Below are 17,066 nucleotides of genomic sequence, written 5' to 3' on the forward strand. Positions count from 1 at the left end.
TATAGATGAAACTTGGTATGGGGATAATTTGAGCTGTGGGGAAGGATATAGAATATTTTTTATCCCCGAAATCACCCCTTAAGGGTGTAAAAAATGGGGTGGAAATTTATAGAATGGACCAATTGGGAGGTGAAAAAAAGGATGGATGTATTTATTTATTTAATCTTTATTGCACAAAAGAAAATACAATCGTACAAAAGGCGGACTTAATGCTATGAGGCATTCTCTACCAGTCGACCTTCGTGTATAAGCAAATTTGTTTAAAAATTAAGAAACCAAATTACTAATTCCACGCAGACGAAGTGGCGGGCAAAAGCCTAATAGGTGTTTTTATAAATACTTAATACTTAGGTGTTTCAAAGACCGATTTTTAAACCTTTCATGTGTTTTTCTCAAAACTACGTTCTTTGACTTGCAGCGTTCTACCATTTGACGGCAGAACTGTCCATCCGTGGACCTTATCACAAAAGCCATAAGGTCAGTTAAGAGTGTTGCTGTTTGTACGAGTAAAAACCTAATCTATTTTTATGAATTTTGTTATTTTTTTTATTTAGGCACAAAGATAAGATCTTATGAAAAAAAGTCTTTTTTGTGGTTATTTTACTGGGAAATACAATTAATTTGTATATATATAAAAAAACACGTACATACTTACATGTCTTAAACGCACCTTAAAAATGGTTACAATTTTTGCACAGAAGCTAAACATTTGAAAATTGATGATATCCGCGATCCTGGGCACGCACATCCCTCTGCCTCAAGCTTAGGCTCAGTGAGAGTGAGAGAAGAACCTAAAACTACGTGGCCTCAAGGTGTGGAATTCGATTGAAGGTTAGTGTATTTAAAATGTTAGAAATATATAGGCAGTATGATAGTACGTGTACGTATGAATCATGTTTTAATCTTCTTCGGTGTTAGGCTTCTCTGCAGGCGGGTAAACGATATTTCTTAACATTATTAAATCTTCCGGGTTTAAGTCGATACACATCGTGCCTACAATGTCCTCCACACCAAGGGTACCATCATTGCTTAAATCCACTTCTTTTATTAGATTATCTAATTGTTTTTGTGGCAATTTATGACCTTGTTTTAAAAGTACTTCTTTTAACTCATCTCGACTAATTTCCCCGGTGTTTGCCCTATCGAACACCTTTAAAGCAGATCGCAATTCTTCTTCGATAACAATAGACCGTTGCCTAAGAGTTACAATTTTAACGAACTGATCAAAGTTAATGTGACCTTCAGGATGAGGAGGTCTAACGCAGTATTCTATAAGCTCTTGGAGCTGTTCAGGAGTTACGGGCAAAAGAATGAGGCATTTTAACATGTAGACGAGTTCTTTTTCAGTTATATAATTGTCAAGATCGGAATAAGCTGGTGTGTAGTCTTGATAAACCTCCCATAGTTGTTCCACTTCAGCCAACTGGTCTGGCCGCAACTCAAACTTTGGCTTCAGCGCTTCTTGCGAGTCGGTTAGGTTGTACGGTGCTGTTGGATCGGGCGGAGGTTCCTCCACATATTGTTCCTCTTCCTCTACTGGAGGCTCTTCTACGGCTTCGGGGGGTTTTTCTTCTTCAGTTTGTTCGGCTTCGATGTTTTCTAAATCCGGGAGTTCTTCACCGGTTAATTCTTCCCCTTCTAATTGCTTATCCTTTTCTTCGCCTTTGACATGCTCGCCCTCGACCTTTTCGCCCTCAGCGTGTTCACCCTCAACATGTTCTCCTTCTACGTGTTCACCGTCGGCTTGCTCTCCTTCCCCGAGTTCTCCCTCACCGTGTTCGCCCTCCACGTGTTCTCCTTCTACATGCTCACCTTCTACCGCTTCTTTGGCTGCCTCTTCGCCTTCGGCTACTTCTTTTGGATCTTCTATTCCCGTTTCCGGATTATCCATTGTATAAAAAATATGTAGAACTTAAGATTTTGCAATTTTTTTCTTTAATTTAAAATAAAATCATACCATGAATTTATCACCGCATTTTGGTTTAGAGAACTGTAACCTTAATGTTGTTATTAAATTTTTAGTTATTGTATCATATAAATTTAGGCTCTCTAACGATATGGAGTCGAGAAGATCAATGACCCCATGAAATATGCTTTCACGAACTTTGTCAAACATTAGCGTAAAATAAGTAAACATAAATAATACGGAAATCGACAATCTAGTGTCATGTCAATGGGCGTCGTGTCATAATGACATAACTGTTTTTTAAGGTTGATCGAGCTTTTGTCAGCATTTTTCAATATCAATAAGTTCAATAACCCTCTTCTAGAACTTGGAAATTAGGTGATACTATAATAAAGAAAAGATGCTTGCACAAGGATTTCCGTCTGTTGCTATCGCTATTGCACACTCATAATTATATTGCTGTCTCGCCCATATGCCGGCCGTCAATGTCGCTGTGCGAACGTGATAGCAATATAATTTATGCACGTGCAATAGAGATAGCAGCAGGCGGGTCAGTGTACGAAAATCCTTGTTTAAGCGTCTTCTCTTTAATATATGTATAATGTGTAGGTATTAGGTATACATCACATGAATAATTCCTGGTATACGCCCCACTGCTGGACACAGGCCTACTCTTCCATGCACGAGCGAGATTGATCTACATTGATTGATTGATTGATTGGTCTGGTGATTGATTGGATTGGTTGTGGATTGGTGGATTGGTCACGCTAGCCCAATGCGGGTTGGGGTATTTTCATATCCTTATGTGATTAAAATAAAATATTTCACACCATGGACGAAATAAAGCACAAGAAAATTATTAGAAAAACGGAGAGCAGATATTTTTTGACACAATTTCTATTTAATAAATCAGATAGAACTAAAAAAAGTATGTGACTTGACCGTGACGTGACAGTTTAGTTTTCATAGAAAAAAGAAACTGATGAAAGTATCCTATAAGTACATGGAGACAAATCCAAAGAAAGAAAGGAGCCAAATCTCTATGTATGAAAAGTGTCCATCAAAAACAGTAATTAGGCGGTGCCACCATACACCAAAATACTACCAAAAACAACCTACGTAATTTGGTCGGGTTATTTGTTGCCTTATATGGTTCATGTTATACTCATATCCCAGAGCCTATAACTAGCGCCACCGGAGAGATTAGGAATTATTATTTACAGCTGAAAGCTGGTCACTTTTGCAGCAATTTTGCCATAAGAGATTGTCATCCTTTCTATACCATCCATATATAAGTACCTACAAAATCAAACAATTAATAAAAGTACAGTCACGAGAAAATTGTGTTCGTACGCTCACTACCAAATCACCGCGAACTTTTTTATCTGACATCGAGTCTCATTTTTCTTTTCCTTCTCTCTCTGTTTCCTATAATGATTGAAATGATAAATAATAATGTATTTTCACTCTTCAAAGTTCCCTTTGAGCGATTATGTTTTGTTCCATTAGTGGAAACTGTTTTGGGTCGTGTATTAGTCATAATATCTATATCCTGTATTATTGTAAGCTGTTTGTTTCCCAATAAAGAAATTAAAAAAAAATATAGTAGTGTTTCTACTTGAAATAAAAACAAATTACAAAATTATCTGAAAATAATTTAATTAAAAATAAATTATTTTCAGATAATTTTTTAATTTGTTTTAATACTTCTAGAAAGAGAAGTATGCCTTATAGGGATAAGTTCGCCTTTGTATGTACCTAAATTTATATGAATTTCATTAACCATTTTTTTTGTACAAGTTGGTACAAGAAAGTGATTTACTACTACTACTACTAATAGAAATGTACAAATGTTTGTTATTCCTCATTTGTGTAGGGTGTCATAAGTTTGATAATTTGCTAGGGATGTACTTTTTATATCGATAAATTATGCATAAGTTTATGTGCCCTGTGTAAAAAAAAAACACGAAATTGGCAAATAGTAACAAAATATACAAGGCAGTTTACAAAATAATATACTTGATTACTCGTCGTTTCATTCGTACATAAGAGTGTCCGTTTACATAAACGAGTAACCCAGGCTGACTGTACATGAAACTCAGCCGTTGTAAGTCAGACTGCAGTTCGAACTCAAGATTATGTAAGTATTTTAAAATATTTAATAGGAGTAGACGACAAAGATCAAAGGAAGGTAATATTGAATGACTTCCATCTTTTACCCACCAGTGGCCATCACGCGGGTATGAGACGGATGTATAATACTCACCCGGTATTGTATTGTCCTAGTCCTAGCTCTAAGTATATTGATTTGCATGGTAGGTTTTAATTAATTGTACTGTTTAACATTAGTATTTAAGTTTTTTGTTACTAACACTTCTATGGGCCATGCCTGAAAATAAATGATTATTTAATTAATTTAATAATAACGTAAAAGAATATTATTTTTATGGAGGAAGATATACAGAGATTTGTAAGGAGTTGTAATAAGTGCCAGAAACATAACATCTCTCATCAAGTACTCAATTCCAATAAAATAACCCATGGTTATTACAACCACTGCCACGTACGCGTTCGAAAAAGTTTTCTTAGATTTGATAGGCCGATGATAATAATTATTCTCATATACTGACCGTACAGTGCGAATTAACTAAATCTACCGAGGCATATCCATTGGTTTCAAAGAAAAGTGAGGAGGTCGCTCGAGTATTTGTCAATAATTTCCTACTTAGATAAGACTTGCGACCCGCCCCGGCTTCGTACGGGTGCAATGCTGATGTATTACATATAAACCTTCCTCTTGAATCACTCTATCTATTAAAACAAAACGCATCAAAATCCGTTGCGTATTATAAAGATCTAAGCATACATAGGGACAGACATCCATTCAGACAGCAGGAAGCGACTTTGTTTCATAAGTAAGTACTATGTAGTGATGATATGGCATTCCGAAACGGTTAGGGACCGAAAGGGGTACAGAGTTCCTGTCAGCTACTTTTAAAGAGGTAAGGAAACTTCTAAATATATATATACCTGTTGAACTCTACAGCCTACCACCATCAAAGCATAGGTGCGTTGGAAAATACACACAAGCACTTGACTCGGAAAAAAAGTGGCAGCACATTATGTAGATTTTTCATTATATATTCTGATATTTTTTAAGTAGTGCATTTTTTATAGTAATTTGTAGATACTATTCTATAAAATCAAATACAATCGTATTTAAAATTAAGTGGACAGCGTCTTCTGATAGAATTTATGAGGTGTTTCTCATAAACATGGTTTTTTCTTTAAGTTTGATGATGATGAACTAGTTAATAAGTACCTTATTAAATTGTCATTTGTTCAATATTTAACTTTTTTGATTTGACTTCACTTTGAGGTAGTTACATGGCATTTCTACTATTGTGTATTTGCCATTTTTACAGAAATTTGTCTCCCATAGAAAAACCACTGTCAGAGGTTAGATTGGAGAGACTTCCTGACTACCCAAGATAAATTCCATTTAATTGGTATAACTTATTCGTAACATGATATTCCTAAAAGCAAACAAGTTGTGAAAATGGAAATGCAATTGTGGGATTGTAGAAAACGACAAGTGAAGATTGTCAAATTGCGTTTTTCAAAAGTTTTCTAAGTACATTGCAATAAAAATGAGTTTTTTTTAATTTATTATATAGTATATATATATAGAGATTACAAAAACAATAATTTGCTTAATTAGCAAAAGACAAAAAAAAAAAATTGGCAATATTGTAGAACCTTTGTACAATCACGAAAGCTACCCTAGATAAAGAATTTAAATAATGTTCTCCATCTTGTATGTACTAATATGTATTAGTTTATCTTTTGTATATCATATAAGTATTAGTATTTAATCATAATTTTGTTAGTTTACGTTATTATGTTTATATATATAGGTATATACATAATATTTGAATTTTTTTGGTTCTATTTCTCGTTATAATTTATGAATCTATCCTGCACCAACATTTATGTCTCTGTTTGACCTAATGGTTGACTGGTAGAGAATGCCTTTTGGCATTAAGTCCGCCATTTGTACATTTTTCTTTGCTTGTGCAATAAAGTTTAAATAAATAAAATATAAATAAATAAATTGTTAATATGAGTATACAGACACCGTATCTCAAAAAGAGGCTAGAGATAAAATCAAAAATGAAAAGAAAAATATGATTGTAATAAGAAACCAATTATGTATAACCCCAATGATTTAATTTTAATAAGAAATGAAGTAGGTAGTAAGTTAGATAGGTAGTACGAGTATACATTTGTGTCTATATAAAAAAAAAACTTATGTAATTTCGTTTTTTTTTCTCTTTTCCGTGGGATATGTAAGGAGTTTGTTCACAAGTAAGTAATAATGCAAACTTGCTGTTTTTATAGCTATAAATTACGTGTTTATTGAATAAAACTTTAGTCTAATCAGCATTCACTTGTTTAATTGCTCCTCCTACTTCCCGCACCACACTATCAGCGTCATATATATATTTCTAATGTGTATCAGTTGTTTCATTCGGCTCTTTCTAAATTTCAAATAGTTTCTTCTAGTCCAGTTATTATGAGGATTTGTTAGCATGGAAATTTACATCCCCCTTCTTCTCATGTTTGACCTTAAAACCGTACCGAGGCGAGGGTTACGTACTTTTTAGTTACTATTTGTTGTTATAGCGGCAACAGAAATACATTATCTGTGAAAATTTCAGCTGTCTAGCTATCACGGTTTATGAGATACAGCCTAGTGACAGACAGGCAGACGGTCAGGCGGACATAGGAGTCTTAGTAATATGGTCCCGTTTTTACCCTTTGGGTACGCAACCCTAAAAAAGTATTTTCCCCTCACTAGCTCGGAAAGTTGTCGTTTATCCTTCAATACAAGCGGGGAAAAACGCGTTTTATCCACTAGTGGGGAAAGTAATTTGACCTTGGATGGAGCGTATTTAAGTAGCTTGACAGATAACAAAACTTAGAACGCTCATGATAATGGTTCGTTCGATATTAATTATCATTAAATAAATGGTTTGAGAATCTAATAAAAAATACCAAATTTAGCTTTATTTAATGATTTTAAGTCATTCATAAACCTTAAAATTCCATAAGAAACGTTTGTTTTTTTATAATGATGTTAAATATAATTCTGAACGCACAAGTTGAGTCGATGCAATTTCAAAACGCATCGTTGACATTTCATACATCAGAAATGTCAACATTGTCAACAATTTTTTTACTTAAAACCTTTTCTCACCGACTCGCGTAAAAATAAACAACTTCCAGAGTTTTCTGTTATAATATCGTAAAGAAATGAGTGATTTCAGTGATGAAGATGATCTAACGCCTGTGGATGTTGCACTTTCCTCACTATAGTGAGGTGAAAAGTTGTGTGTTACACACGGGCGCAAATGTATTTTACTTCTCGTGTGTTGAAACACTCGCGGGTAAAATACAACTTTGCACCCTTGTATAACAAATAACTATATTTTGGTTGAAATACTGTGGATAATAATACAAAATTAACTTAAATTAAGCGATGTTATCTGAAACATAATGGAGCTACTGTAATGTGAATTGTTAATGATATTATAATGTTATCTTAATATTAATATTGCTAAGTGTTTAATAGCTAATTTTGTTTAGACTTAGGGCTAGTCTTGACTCTAGGTATATTTTTCCAACTGAATTAGTTAGCCTAAAGTTGCCTGTTGCCAGTGCTGTTCATATAGATGTTTAAAAAAAAAACCGGCCAAGTGCGAGTCGGACTCGCGCACCGAGGGTTCCGTACTTTTTAGTATTTGTTGTTATAGCGGCAACAGAAATATGTACACCATCTGTGAAAATTTCAACTGTCTAGCTATCACGGTTCATGAGATACAGCCTGGTTACAGACGGACAGACGGACAGCGGAATCTTAGTAATAGGGTCCCATTTTTACCCTTTGGTTACGGAACCCTAAAAAGTTTGAATTAGAGAATATCGCGAGAACTCACCGCTAGGGGTAACATGAATAGTATGTACAAACAGTAGTGTTTGTACATAGTTACATACTATTGATGTTAAATAGAACCCACAACTATAAACTTACAACAGACAACAAGTTACTTGTTGAACAAGATTAAAACAGGAAGCCAATGAGGGCTAACGCGTATGAATTCGCCGCTAGGGGCGCTAGTGTAGATGGTGGTCTTTTCCATAGTTCGAAATGTCAAATGTCACTTGTCACTGCAATGACTGACAGCTGTTCTTTAGTCTTTTGGACCACCATCAACAGAGGCGCCAACTGGTGAGCAAAAAAAAACGATAGCCCTCATTAAGTACAGGAAGTCACAGGTAGTTACAAAATATTAAATTTTTAACTAATGCTAGCACCTACGCACACACACATGCGTACAAAAAAAAAGAAAAAACCGGTCAAGTGCGAGTCGGACTCGCGCACCGAGGGTTCCGTACTATTTAGTATTTGTTGTTATGGCGGCAACAGAAATACATCATCTGTGAAAATTTCAACTGTCTAGCTATCATGGCTGATGAGATACAGCCTGGTGACAGACAGACAGACGGACAGCGTAGTGTTAGTCCCGTTTTTACCCTTTGGGTACGGAACCCTAAAAAGCACAATTGAAAATGAATGGCAATATAAGCCTTACAATAGATCCCAAGTTTTAAACACTTCGTTAATTAGCACCTAGAATAACAGAGGTCTCTCAGTTCAAAAGTTGAAATCTAAATAAAGTAAAATTTATCACATTCATAATACATAATATAATGTCAAGCGCCAAGACACTAAGTTGATAAATTCAACGCATTTATTCGCGTAATGAAAACAAAAGGTGTACATGTAACAATACATTATAACTAGAAAGGTCGCTCACATAAAGCACCGCTTAACCAAACTATGTGAGGCATAGTTAGGAACTCTGCAGTTGAATATATCGATATCAAGTTCCTTTGATAGCTCTCGACTCACGCGAAGGAAGCTATTCTGTCTATACATATTTGGAGGATGTAGTCTTAACAGATAATGGGGGATAGTAACTTTTAGAGCGATAGGGTCCAGGGGGTATTAAAAGAAAGTTTACCAAGTAGCTCGGAACAGTCAGCTAAGCCACTGGTGATGTTCAGAAAGGTAATATCAGATATATCACGTATTTTTGCAATGGGACTTGATAGTGTTTCTTACAAATACTTAAATAATTGGATGAACTATAGGGATATTTCAGTTTATGGGATTTTTTTTTTCTGAACGCGTTCAATTCGGTCAACGTAAGTAAGGGTTCCAGACCTGTGACGCGTACTATCCAGTTTACTCCTCACATATGCGAACACACATCAGCTTGGGTGAAGTAGATATAATTTGGCATTATAAAGCCTAGCGCTTTTAGTGCTCCACTAATAATAGTATCGATGTGCTTGTCAAACCAATCAATCAAAGTTTCTTTATTCAAGTAGTAGTAGAGTGGCCGAACAGGCTTTAGGTTACTTTTCGCTCATGTCGTCTCGGACATGGGTATATTTGGTATTTGAGGGACGCCGCTTGGGACTGATACCCGGCGTAGTAGCCGAAGATACATAAAAATATCACAAGCGAAGCGCATAAATCATGTAGGTACCTACTTAATTATGTCCTTTGATTTCAAAAGGTTGATGTTTAAAAGATACAAGCGAAGTAGATAGCAATAAATAGCTTTATTCCAGTTTTTCTTTTTTTAATCGACCTATAAAGGGGCCCACTGATTACCAGTCCGCCGGACGATATCAGCCTGTCAGTTAATCGCAAAAGGCCATACACTAACAGTTCTCGTTCAGGTTTCGGCCTGACATCTAACTCGAACTGATAGTGTGTGGTCGCTTGACGATTCCGGTCAGAGCCGACAGATATCGGCCGGACAGTCCGTGGTCTTGGGGCGAAAACTGACGACTCTCAACTGCTAGTGTGTAGTCGCAGAGGTGGCAGCAGGCCATTGCTTGCAGGCAATAATCGCTTATGTGTGTGGACGTTATTGGTCTAGGACGGCAGGCCGCCCGATAAGACCAGCGACTGTGGGCGGACTGGTAATCAGTGGGCCCCTTAAGTAATAAAAAAACCTAGGTACGATTTTCCAGATTCAGACAAACGCGACGTAAAATAAAACATATATGCATATGTTAATAATGTTATATACCCTGCACATTCATAATTATCTATCTTTATTTAAATGGATGTACAACGCTAACAGAGAAATTGTTTCTAATAATTTGTTGTAATTTATTGTTTGTTGTTTTGTTAAAGTGTTATGTTTCTAACAGGTTGAGTAGTAGTGTATTTAGTAAATTAGTTATAAAGCGTAAATTAAAAATACATTAAGAAAATTAGGAAACTAACGTCATTCGTTGCAGTATCGTTTTCAGCGTTAAGTGATCATAAGTATTAATGGCTATTGATACTCTACTTAATTGTAATGTAGGTAAACTCACAGGTTTCCAGTGAATGTACGAATTTATTCCAACACTACAGTCGTCCACTATGGTTGTAATTAAAAATAAAAACAAAGTTGAAGCCATTTTAAAAACACACGAATATTTGTCAAGCGACATTTTGGAAGAAGATTATGTAAAAATATTTAAACCATATCGCCTTATACAGGAAGTGTTAGGATCATGCCGTGTTGATATTAAATACCGATTCGTTACCGCACCCAGCTTTTTCAAAAAATGCTATACAATTGTTGGTTTAGTATCAAGTGCTCTTGGGACGTTTTGTTTAATGAAAAACTATTGGAAAAGACGTTATATTGACCGTGTCATGATCGGTTTGAACACATTTGGGGTGTCGGGATTAATTGCAATATTTTTAATCAGTATATTTCATGCTCGATTCTGCAACAACAAGGGTAATGTTCAGTTGCATGTCAAGATGCAAGAAACAAATAACCTTATGAAGCTTCATAACAATAAAGTCAATAACTTGCAGTATAAAATCAATTCCTTGAAAGTTTTAGCTTTGGTGATTGCGTTCGTACTATTTATGATACTAAGTTTTGTAATAACTGAGGTCGACTATACATTTTATGAAATTATAATGCCGTCGTGCGCATTAATATGCTTCGTAGTTGAACTAATTTCAACTGCCAGTTGTATAGAGTTCTTCTCTTTTCGAGTTAGATTGATAAATGCAATGATAATAAATCATCTCAGAATGAGAAACATCAGTACTATTCAGATTGATCAAGGTCTCTTGGGTAAGTTTTTTGAGAACATCGCTGCGGAATGGCAACAACTCGACTCATGCGAACCAGACATGTATTTAAAAGAACTTTTACGCGGATACAGCTCATTTCAAGAAGTACATCAGTTTCAGGTATCTGTTTTAATTATAAAGTAAGCATTCATAATGTAATATTAGATTATTATAAAATATAATGGCTCACTCGTTTACTAAGTATTTAATTTAAGATGAATATTTTATTATAGATTAGTTCATTACTAGGATACCTACCTGCGGCTGTGGGCCCGTTTAAATATTTTTCATCGCACTTGCTCGAAAAAGATCTTATTTCATGCAGATGTAAGGACAAAGGCCTATATTGTTCCGGTGAGAGTTATGGATTCTGAAAAGCTATAAAGTCCATTAAAGTCTGCAACTATTTTAATACTTAGCATACGCACTGCAAGTGTTATTTATACGTCATTATTTCATAGAAGTTTGGCGTTTAAAATAACACGCACTGAGTGTGCTATCAAAGTCGTTGCAGACTTTTCTTGGTCTAACTCTAGGTGCCTAACTCACGAGTGAGTTACACCTTTTTAGGGTTCCGTACCAAAAAGGTACAAAAGGAACCCTTATGGTGCTAGTTATGAAAAGCGCTAACCCAAACACATTGGAAGTGTAATTATTTTATTTTATTTTTATTAATTATGAAAAATACCCAATATAAAGAGGGGGCAAAATTTCAAAGTCTAGTTACTAGCTCGAGTGGGATATCCTTTGAAAGAGCTCGAATTGAACATAACAAAACAATTTTTTTTTTATAGAAATAAAAAATTTACTTATGAAGGAAAATGTGAAAAAAAATACCATTCCCCCCTCATCTCCGAAGTTTACCAACGAAAACTTATAATTGTTTTACATTATAATAACATTATCATAAATATTACAGGAAAAATATAATCATACCTCTTTCACAAGATTAGTTTCATTTTGAAAATACTGACGTTTATAAATTTTTAGTGTTCCGTACAAAACTTTGTTCACTGAACATGGGATCACTTCGGTCTTTCAAATCAGTTTTTTTTGTGTATGTTAAAAAATATTTAATTTGAATAATTTAAGAGCCATTTCAAATATTTTTACACAATTTTCAATCGTGGCTAAATTGGCTAAATGCCGGATAGATCTGTGCCTTCGATGCCTAAATAGTGCGGACGAATGTTTAAAATGTTACCGTATTTAAGAATAATTTAGCTTAAAAAAATTTGCTTAGTATAGTCGCCATCAGATATATCGAAGTGGCCAAGGTGTTCACAATATCTGAACATGCACTCTAACGCCTTGACAACAGAGGCGTGTTCAGATATTTGTGAGAGCCTTGGCCGCTCCGGTATATCTGATGACGACTGTATCTAACAGTCGCCTTGTGTCACCGCCTCAATTCGGGCAGGTTGAAAACCAGCGCTGAAACCACGCAGTAAAGGCATTAGCACATTAGCTGAGACTGTCCTATTGTCACGTAGATATGTAATCTGAGCATATTTATACATATATTGCCTATGTTAAGTATGGCATAAGTGTGTAAAAATAATTGTAAAAAAACCCTTGTTGTGGCAATAAATTATTAATCTATCTATCTAAAATTGGGTTTTTTCTTCGCAAGTGTGATGAAAAACATTGTGTGTAACTCCGGGGGTAAGATTATTGTTATTCTTAAATCTTAAAAACACGCACTCTAACCCCTTGACAATAGAGGCGTGTTCAGATATTTGTGAGCACCTTGGCGGCTCCGATATATCTGAGGTCGACTGTACATCTGTATAACATAGAGATATTTACTTACAGATTCTGCTCTTTTTCATATCATTATTAGCGTGGATCTTCGTTACAGTGGAGTACGTAATACTCGCATTAAAAAAGAATGCTGACTTGGTAAATATTTAACGACACTACAGTCCGTCTAAGCTAACCCTGTAGCGAATTTATTATTGCAAAGTCTGCATAGTTAGCTTAGTCCAACTCTACCTTCTCAATATGAGGAAATAGTAGATTGTTAACCATGGGATGAAAGGCACTCATTTATGCCGAGGTATTTTGACGCTCGAACGCAGTGAGAGCGCCAATGGTCCGAGGCTGAAATGATGCCTTTCACCCGAGTTAAACACTCTACTTTTCATTTCGAATACGAGGAAAGTAAAATGTATGTTTTTTTTTAAAAACATGACTAAGTATACATTTTTACAGTATTTCTTGAGGGTAACTTTCAATTAACAATTTAGGCAAATCGTTATATGGAATGGGGAGTCAAATGTCAGAATGGAAATTTTATAACAAATCCATTTAAACTCAAAATTGAATTGCTTATCGTAAAAAAATTAAAAAAAACATACTCCGAACGTAAAATGCTCTAGTGCAGACACGTATCATTTTCTGCACACCTTTTAGAACAACAATGACCCTCTTTCAGAGCATGAGAAATGAAAATAATCTTTTTAATCCATGCATGCATAGCTTTTTCATTCTGATAAAACTACTTAGGTACCTACAGTTGTGTGCAGTATAATAGCAGTCAATAAAAAAATGAAAATTAGGGGAAAACTATAACTTCAGATTCTTCTTGAACCTTTAAGTCTAAGGAGAGACTTTGCCTCCTTGTGTGTGTTCTACCGCCTGTAATGGGCTGTGCTCTGAAGAATTGTTTGACATGATGCCAACGGCCGCTTTCTATCACCGCACCGCTCGCCATCGGCAGGGCGTTCATCCTCACACGCTAGCACCTAAATGGTCGCGTACTGTGCGGTTTAAGAGGAATTTCCTCCCGCGTACGCTTCGGCTGTGGAATGAGCTCCCTGCCGAGATTTTTCCGAGGGGCTACAGTATGGGGTTCTTAAAAAAAGGAGGGTACAGGTTTTTAAAGGGTCGGCAACGCGCATGTAATATCTCTGGTGTTGCAGGCGTCCATAGGCTACGGTGACTGCTTACCATCAGGCGGGCCGTATGCTTGTTTGCCACCGTCGTGGTATAAAAAAAAAAGATCAATTATATTGGATCTTTTTTAGGGTTCCATACCTCAAATGGAAAAAACGGAACCCTTATAGGATCACTCGTGCGTCTGTCTGTCCGTCTGTCTGTCCGTCTGTCACAGCCTATTTTCTCCGAAACTACTGGACCAATTAAGTTGAAATTTGGTACACATATGTAAGTTTGTGACCCAAAGATGGACATGTAACGTAAACAAATTAATTTTAAACACGGGGGCCACTTTTGTGGGGTAAATGAGAAAATTAAAAAATAAAGTTTGTCAAACTATATCGAATAAAGGAGCTCATTGTGAGAATCTCAAGTATATTTTTTTATAATTTTAAGATAAATAGTTTAGAAGTTATTCAAGAAAATAGGCATAAATTACCATTCCCCCTTTATCTCCGAAACTACTAGGTGAAAATTTTTGAAAAAAATACACAAAATAGATCTTTACCTATAGATCACCGGAAAACCTATTAGAAATGTGCAGTCAAGCGTGAGTCGGACTTAATTACTTAGTTTTTGATCCGACCCCTACGGGTTTTTTAAAGACATTTCACATAAAAAATACATTGTGTAATGTACGGAACCCTTGGAACGCGAGTCCGACTCGCACTTGGCCGGTTTTTATAATTCTTCTGCATTACTTGATATTATTTCCAAATTAACTGTAACCTTTACTTCACCGGCGTAAGTTATAGTTTTCCCCTAATTTTCATTTTCTTATTGACTGCTATAATGCACACAACTGTACGTATTTTAAATTGTAATAGATACCTCAACATAACATATACTTACGTGATATTGCGGGAAACTTACTAGGTAATATAAAAAGAATACTGCTACAGGCATAAGTTACGCGAGAACCTAGGCTGAAAATTTCAGATACATCATATTATAATAAGTTTACTAAAATTTCAGAACCTTCTAGTTACGGACTTCGTGCAACTGATCGCTGTGGCTGTCGTGAAATGTTATCTGCTTTGTACATTGTGTATCCAAGCTGAAAGATTTTCCCGTGAAGTCAAAAAAACGAAAAAACTTTCAATTATAATTATATCACGTTACATTAATGGTACTTATAGTGTATTCTACTTTACAATAATATAAACTGTAAGTAGTTACTTATAAGAAGACAAAGTCCCGTGCAAACCAATTTATCAATACTATAGGTACCTAAGTAAACTAGTAGTTCGCCCGAACTGAGACTTCGCTTCGCTCGCTTGTTCGAAAAAAATCAGTGGAAAATATACTGCCCAGGGTATACAAACAGGGTATCAGGGTAAATATACTGGTCAAATTCGATTCTCCCATAAAATGTTTGAATTTCGAACCTTTTTCTACTGACAAATTGGTCAGTGGGGGTGGGGTCCATTTTTCGAACGGTATTAGTCAAATATTATTAGTGTGTTGTCATGACAACCCATACGATTTGACAGTTAGTGGACTAATAATATTAGTCCAATACCCATGGAGACTATATAATAACTCTATACCGTCCATACTAATACCGTTAGAGAAATGGGCCCCTGGCTATAGATGGATGAACTGTTCCTTGTCACTCTTTCAATGGCAATTGTTTATGTAATTACGTTTCACTGAGCAACTTAAAATCCTATTTTAAGATATACGTATAAAAATTTACCACATGCATTTTTGTGATAGTTATACTCGTAAGCCCCTTCTATAATGGGCCGTCTACGACTAATCACGTTAATAGAACGTAAAAAATATTTCTCGTGACAAACTGTATTACTCGGTATTATGACAGAATAACAACAAGAAATAGTTGATCTACAAAGACTTAACAATATTCTTTCAGAAGAATGAAGAATATAAAATCAAACTGTTCATTTCAGGGCCATTGATGTTAAAAGCCAAGAAAATGATTGACATAATAGAAGAGACTCCGCCCAGTTTCTACGTGTACGGCATGTGGCGGCTGGACGCGTGGCTTCTGCTCACCATGTTCAACGTCATCACCAGTTGGCTGGTTACTCTTCTGCAGTTTGCTTTTTTGTAGCCTATTAAATACTAGTGGCTCTGTGACCTGCAGACCTCGCCAACCCCCATGGCTCCGCTGCATGCTCCTGGTTTGTCTTATGTTTACTTAAATACCGACCTTACTATGGAATAGCTGTGATAGGGACTTATTTGTAATCGTTATTTAGATAACTTTTAGTTCGCAAATTTCTCAATAAATGATGTGATTCGATAAAAGGCAAGATTGTATTTTTTCATCCACGTATTCATTAATTTTGTTTTAACAAAATTAATATTTAATTTTATAAGCCCAGTTGCAAAAAACGGACGGGCAGCGGAGTCTCAGTAATAGGGTCCCGTTTTTACCCTTTGGGTACGTAACCTTAGTAACAGAAATAGTAACAGTTAAAGCATACCTAGTCATAAGTTCCCGAATTGATTATATCTCTACATCTCTAGTCATTGAAGTGTAATTATTAACTTAATAAAATACATATTTACATACATCGACACTACCACCACCATCCCTTATTACGGGTGCCATCCCTTCGCAACATTCCTTGAACTGATAGGCTACATAACAAATAACTTGCTATCATGCCAGCACCACACTTCGCTGTATTTAACAAATATTCGTGTTGCATCCCTTTTGTTTTGTATGTCAAAGGAAAGAGATGCAACACGAATATTTGCCAAATAAGCTTTGTATTTTTGGCATGGAATCTATTTCGCCGCATGCATGACAGTGTTTGCCAAAGCCGTGAAAGCCACTCTGAATAATAAAACTATGAAATTTAAAACAATAAGATACAGATGACTCACACTTTCATCAATTCATACATCACCACTATGACATAAGTCATATGGCATAAGCCACTCGTATGGGCATAGACTAAGGTTAACAGCACTTTTTATTTTACTTCGAGTGAAAAACGCCGAAATAACTGTATACCAACA

At 35.6% G+C, this 17,066-nt stretch overlaps 2 protein-coding genes across 2 annotated transcripts; one reads left to right on the plus strand and one right to left on the minus strand.

Moving 5' to 3' along the window:
* Positions 1-857: 857 nt before the first annotated feature.
* LOC134741873 (uncharacterized) lies at positions 858-2,161 on the minus strand. Its single transcript, XM_063674766.1, has one exon. The coding sequence runs from the start codon at positions 1,889-1,891 to the stop codon at positions 899-901; it is 993 nt and encodes a 330-aa protein (XP_063530836.1). The 5' UTR covers positions 1,892-2,161; the 3' UTR covers positions 858-898.
* An 8,257-nt stretch (positions 2,162-10,418) lies between these two features.
* LOC134741789 (uncharacterized) lies at positions 10,419-16,149 on the plus strand. The gene is made up of 5 exons (XM_063674684.1): positions 10,419-11,094; positions 11,397-11,424; positions 12,994-12,997; positions 15,048-15,201; positions 15,986-16,149. Exons 1-5 carry the CDS (start codon positions 10,419-10,421, stop codon positions 16,147-16,149), a joined length of 1,026 nt encoding a protein of 341 aa, XP_063530754.1.
* Positions 16,150-17,066: the final 917 nt, after the last annotated feature.

Source organism: Cydia strobilella, chromosome 5, assembly GCF_947568885.1.
Source record: "Cydia strobilella chromosome 5, ilCydStro3.1, whole genome shotgun sequence".
NCBI classification, from domain to species: domain Eukaryota; kingdom Metazoa; phylum Arthropoda; class Insecta; order Lepidoptera; family Tortricidae; genus Cydia; species Cydia strobilella.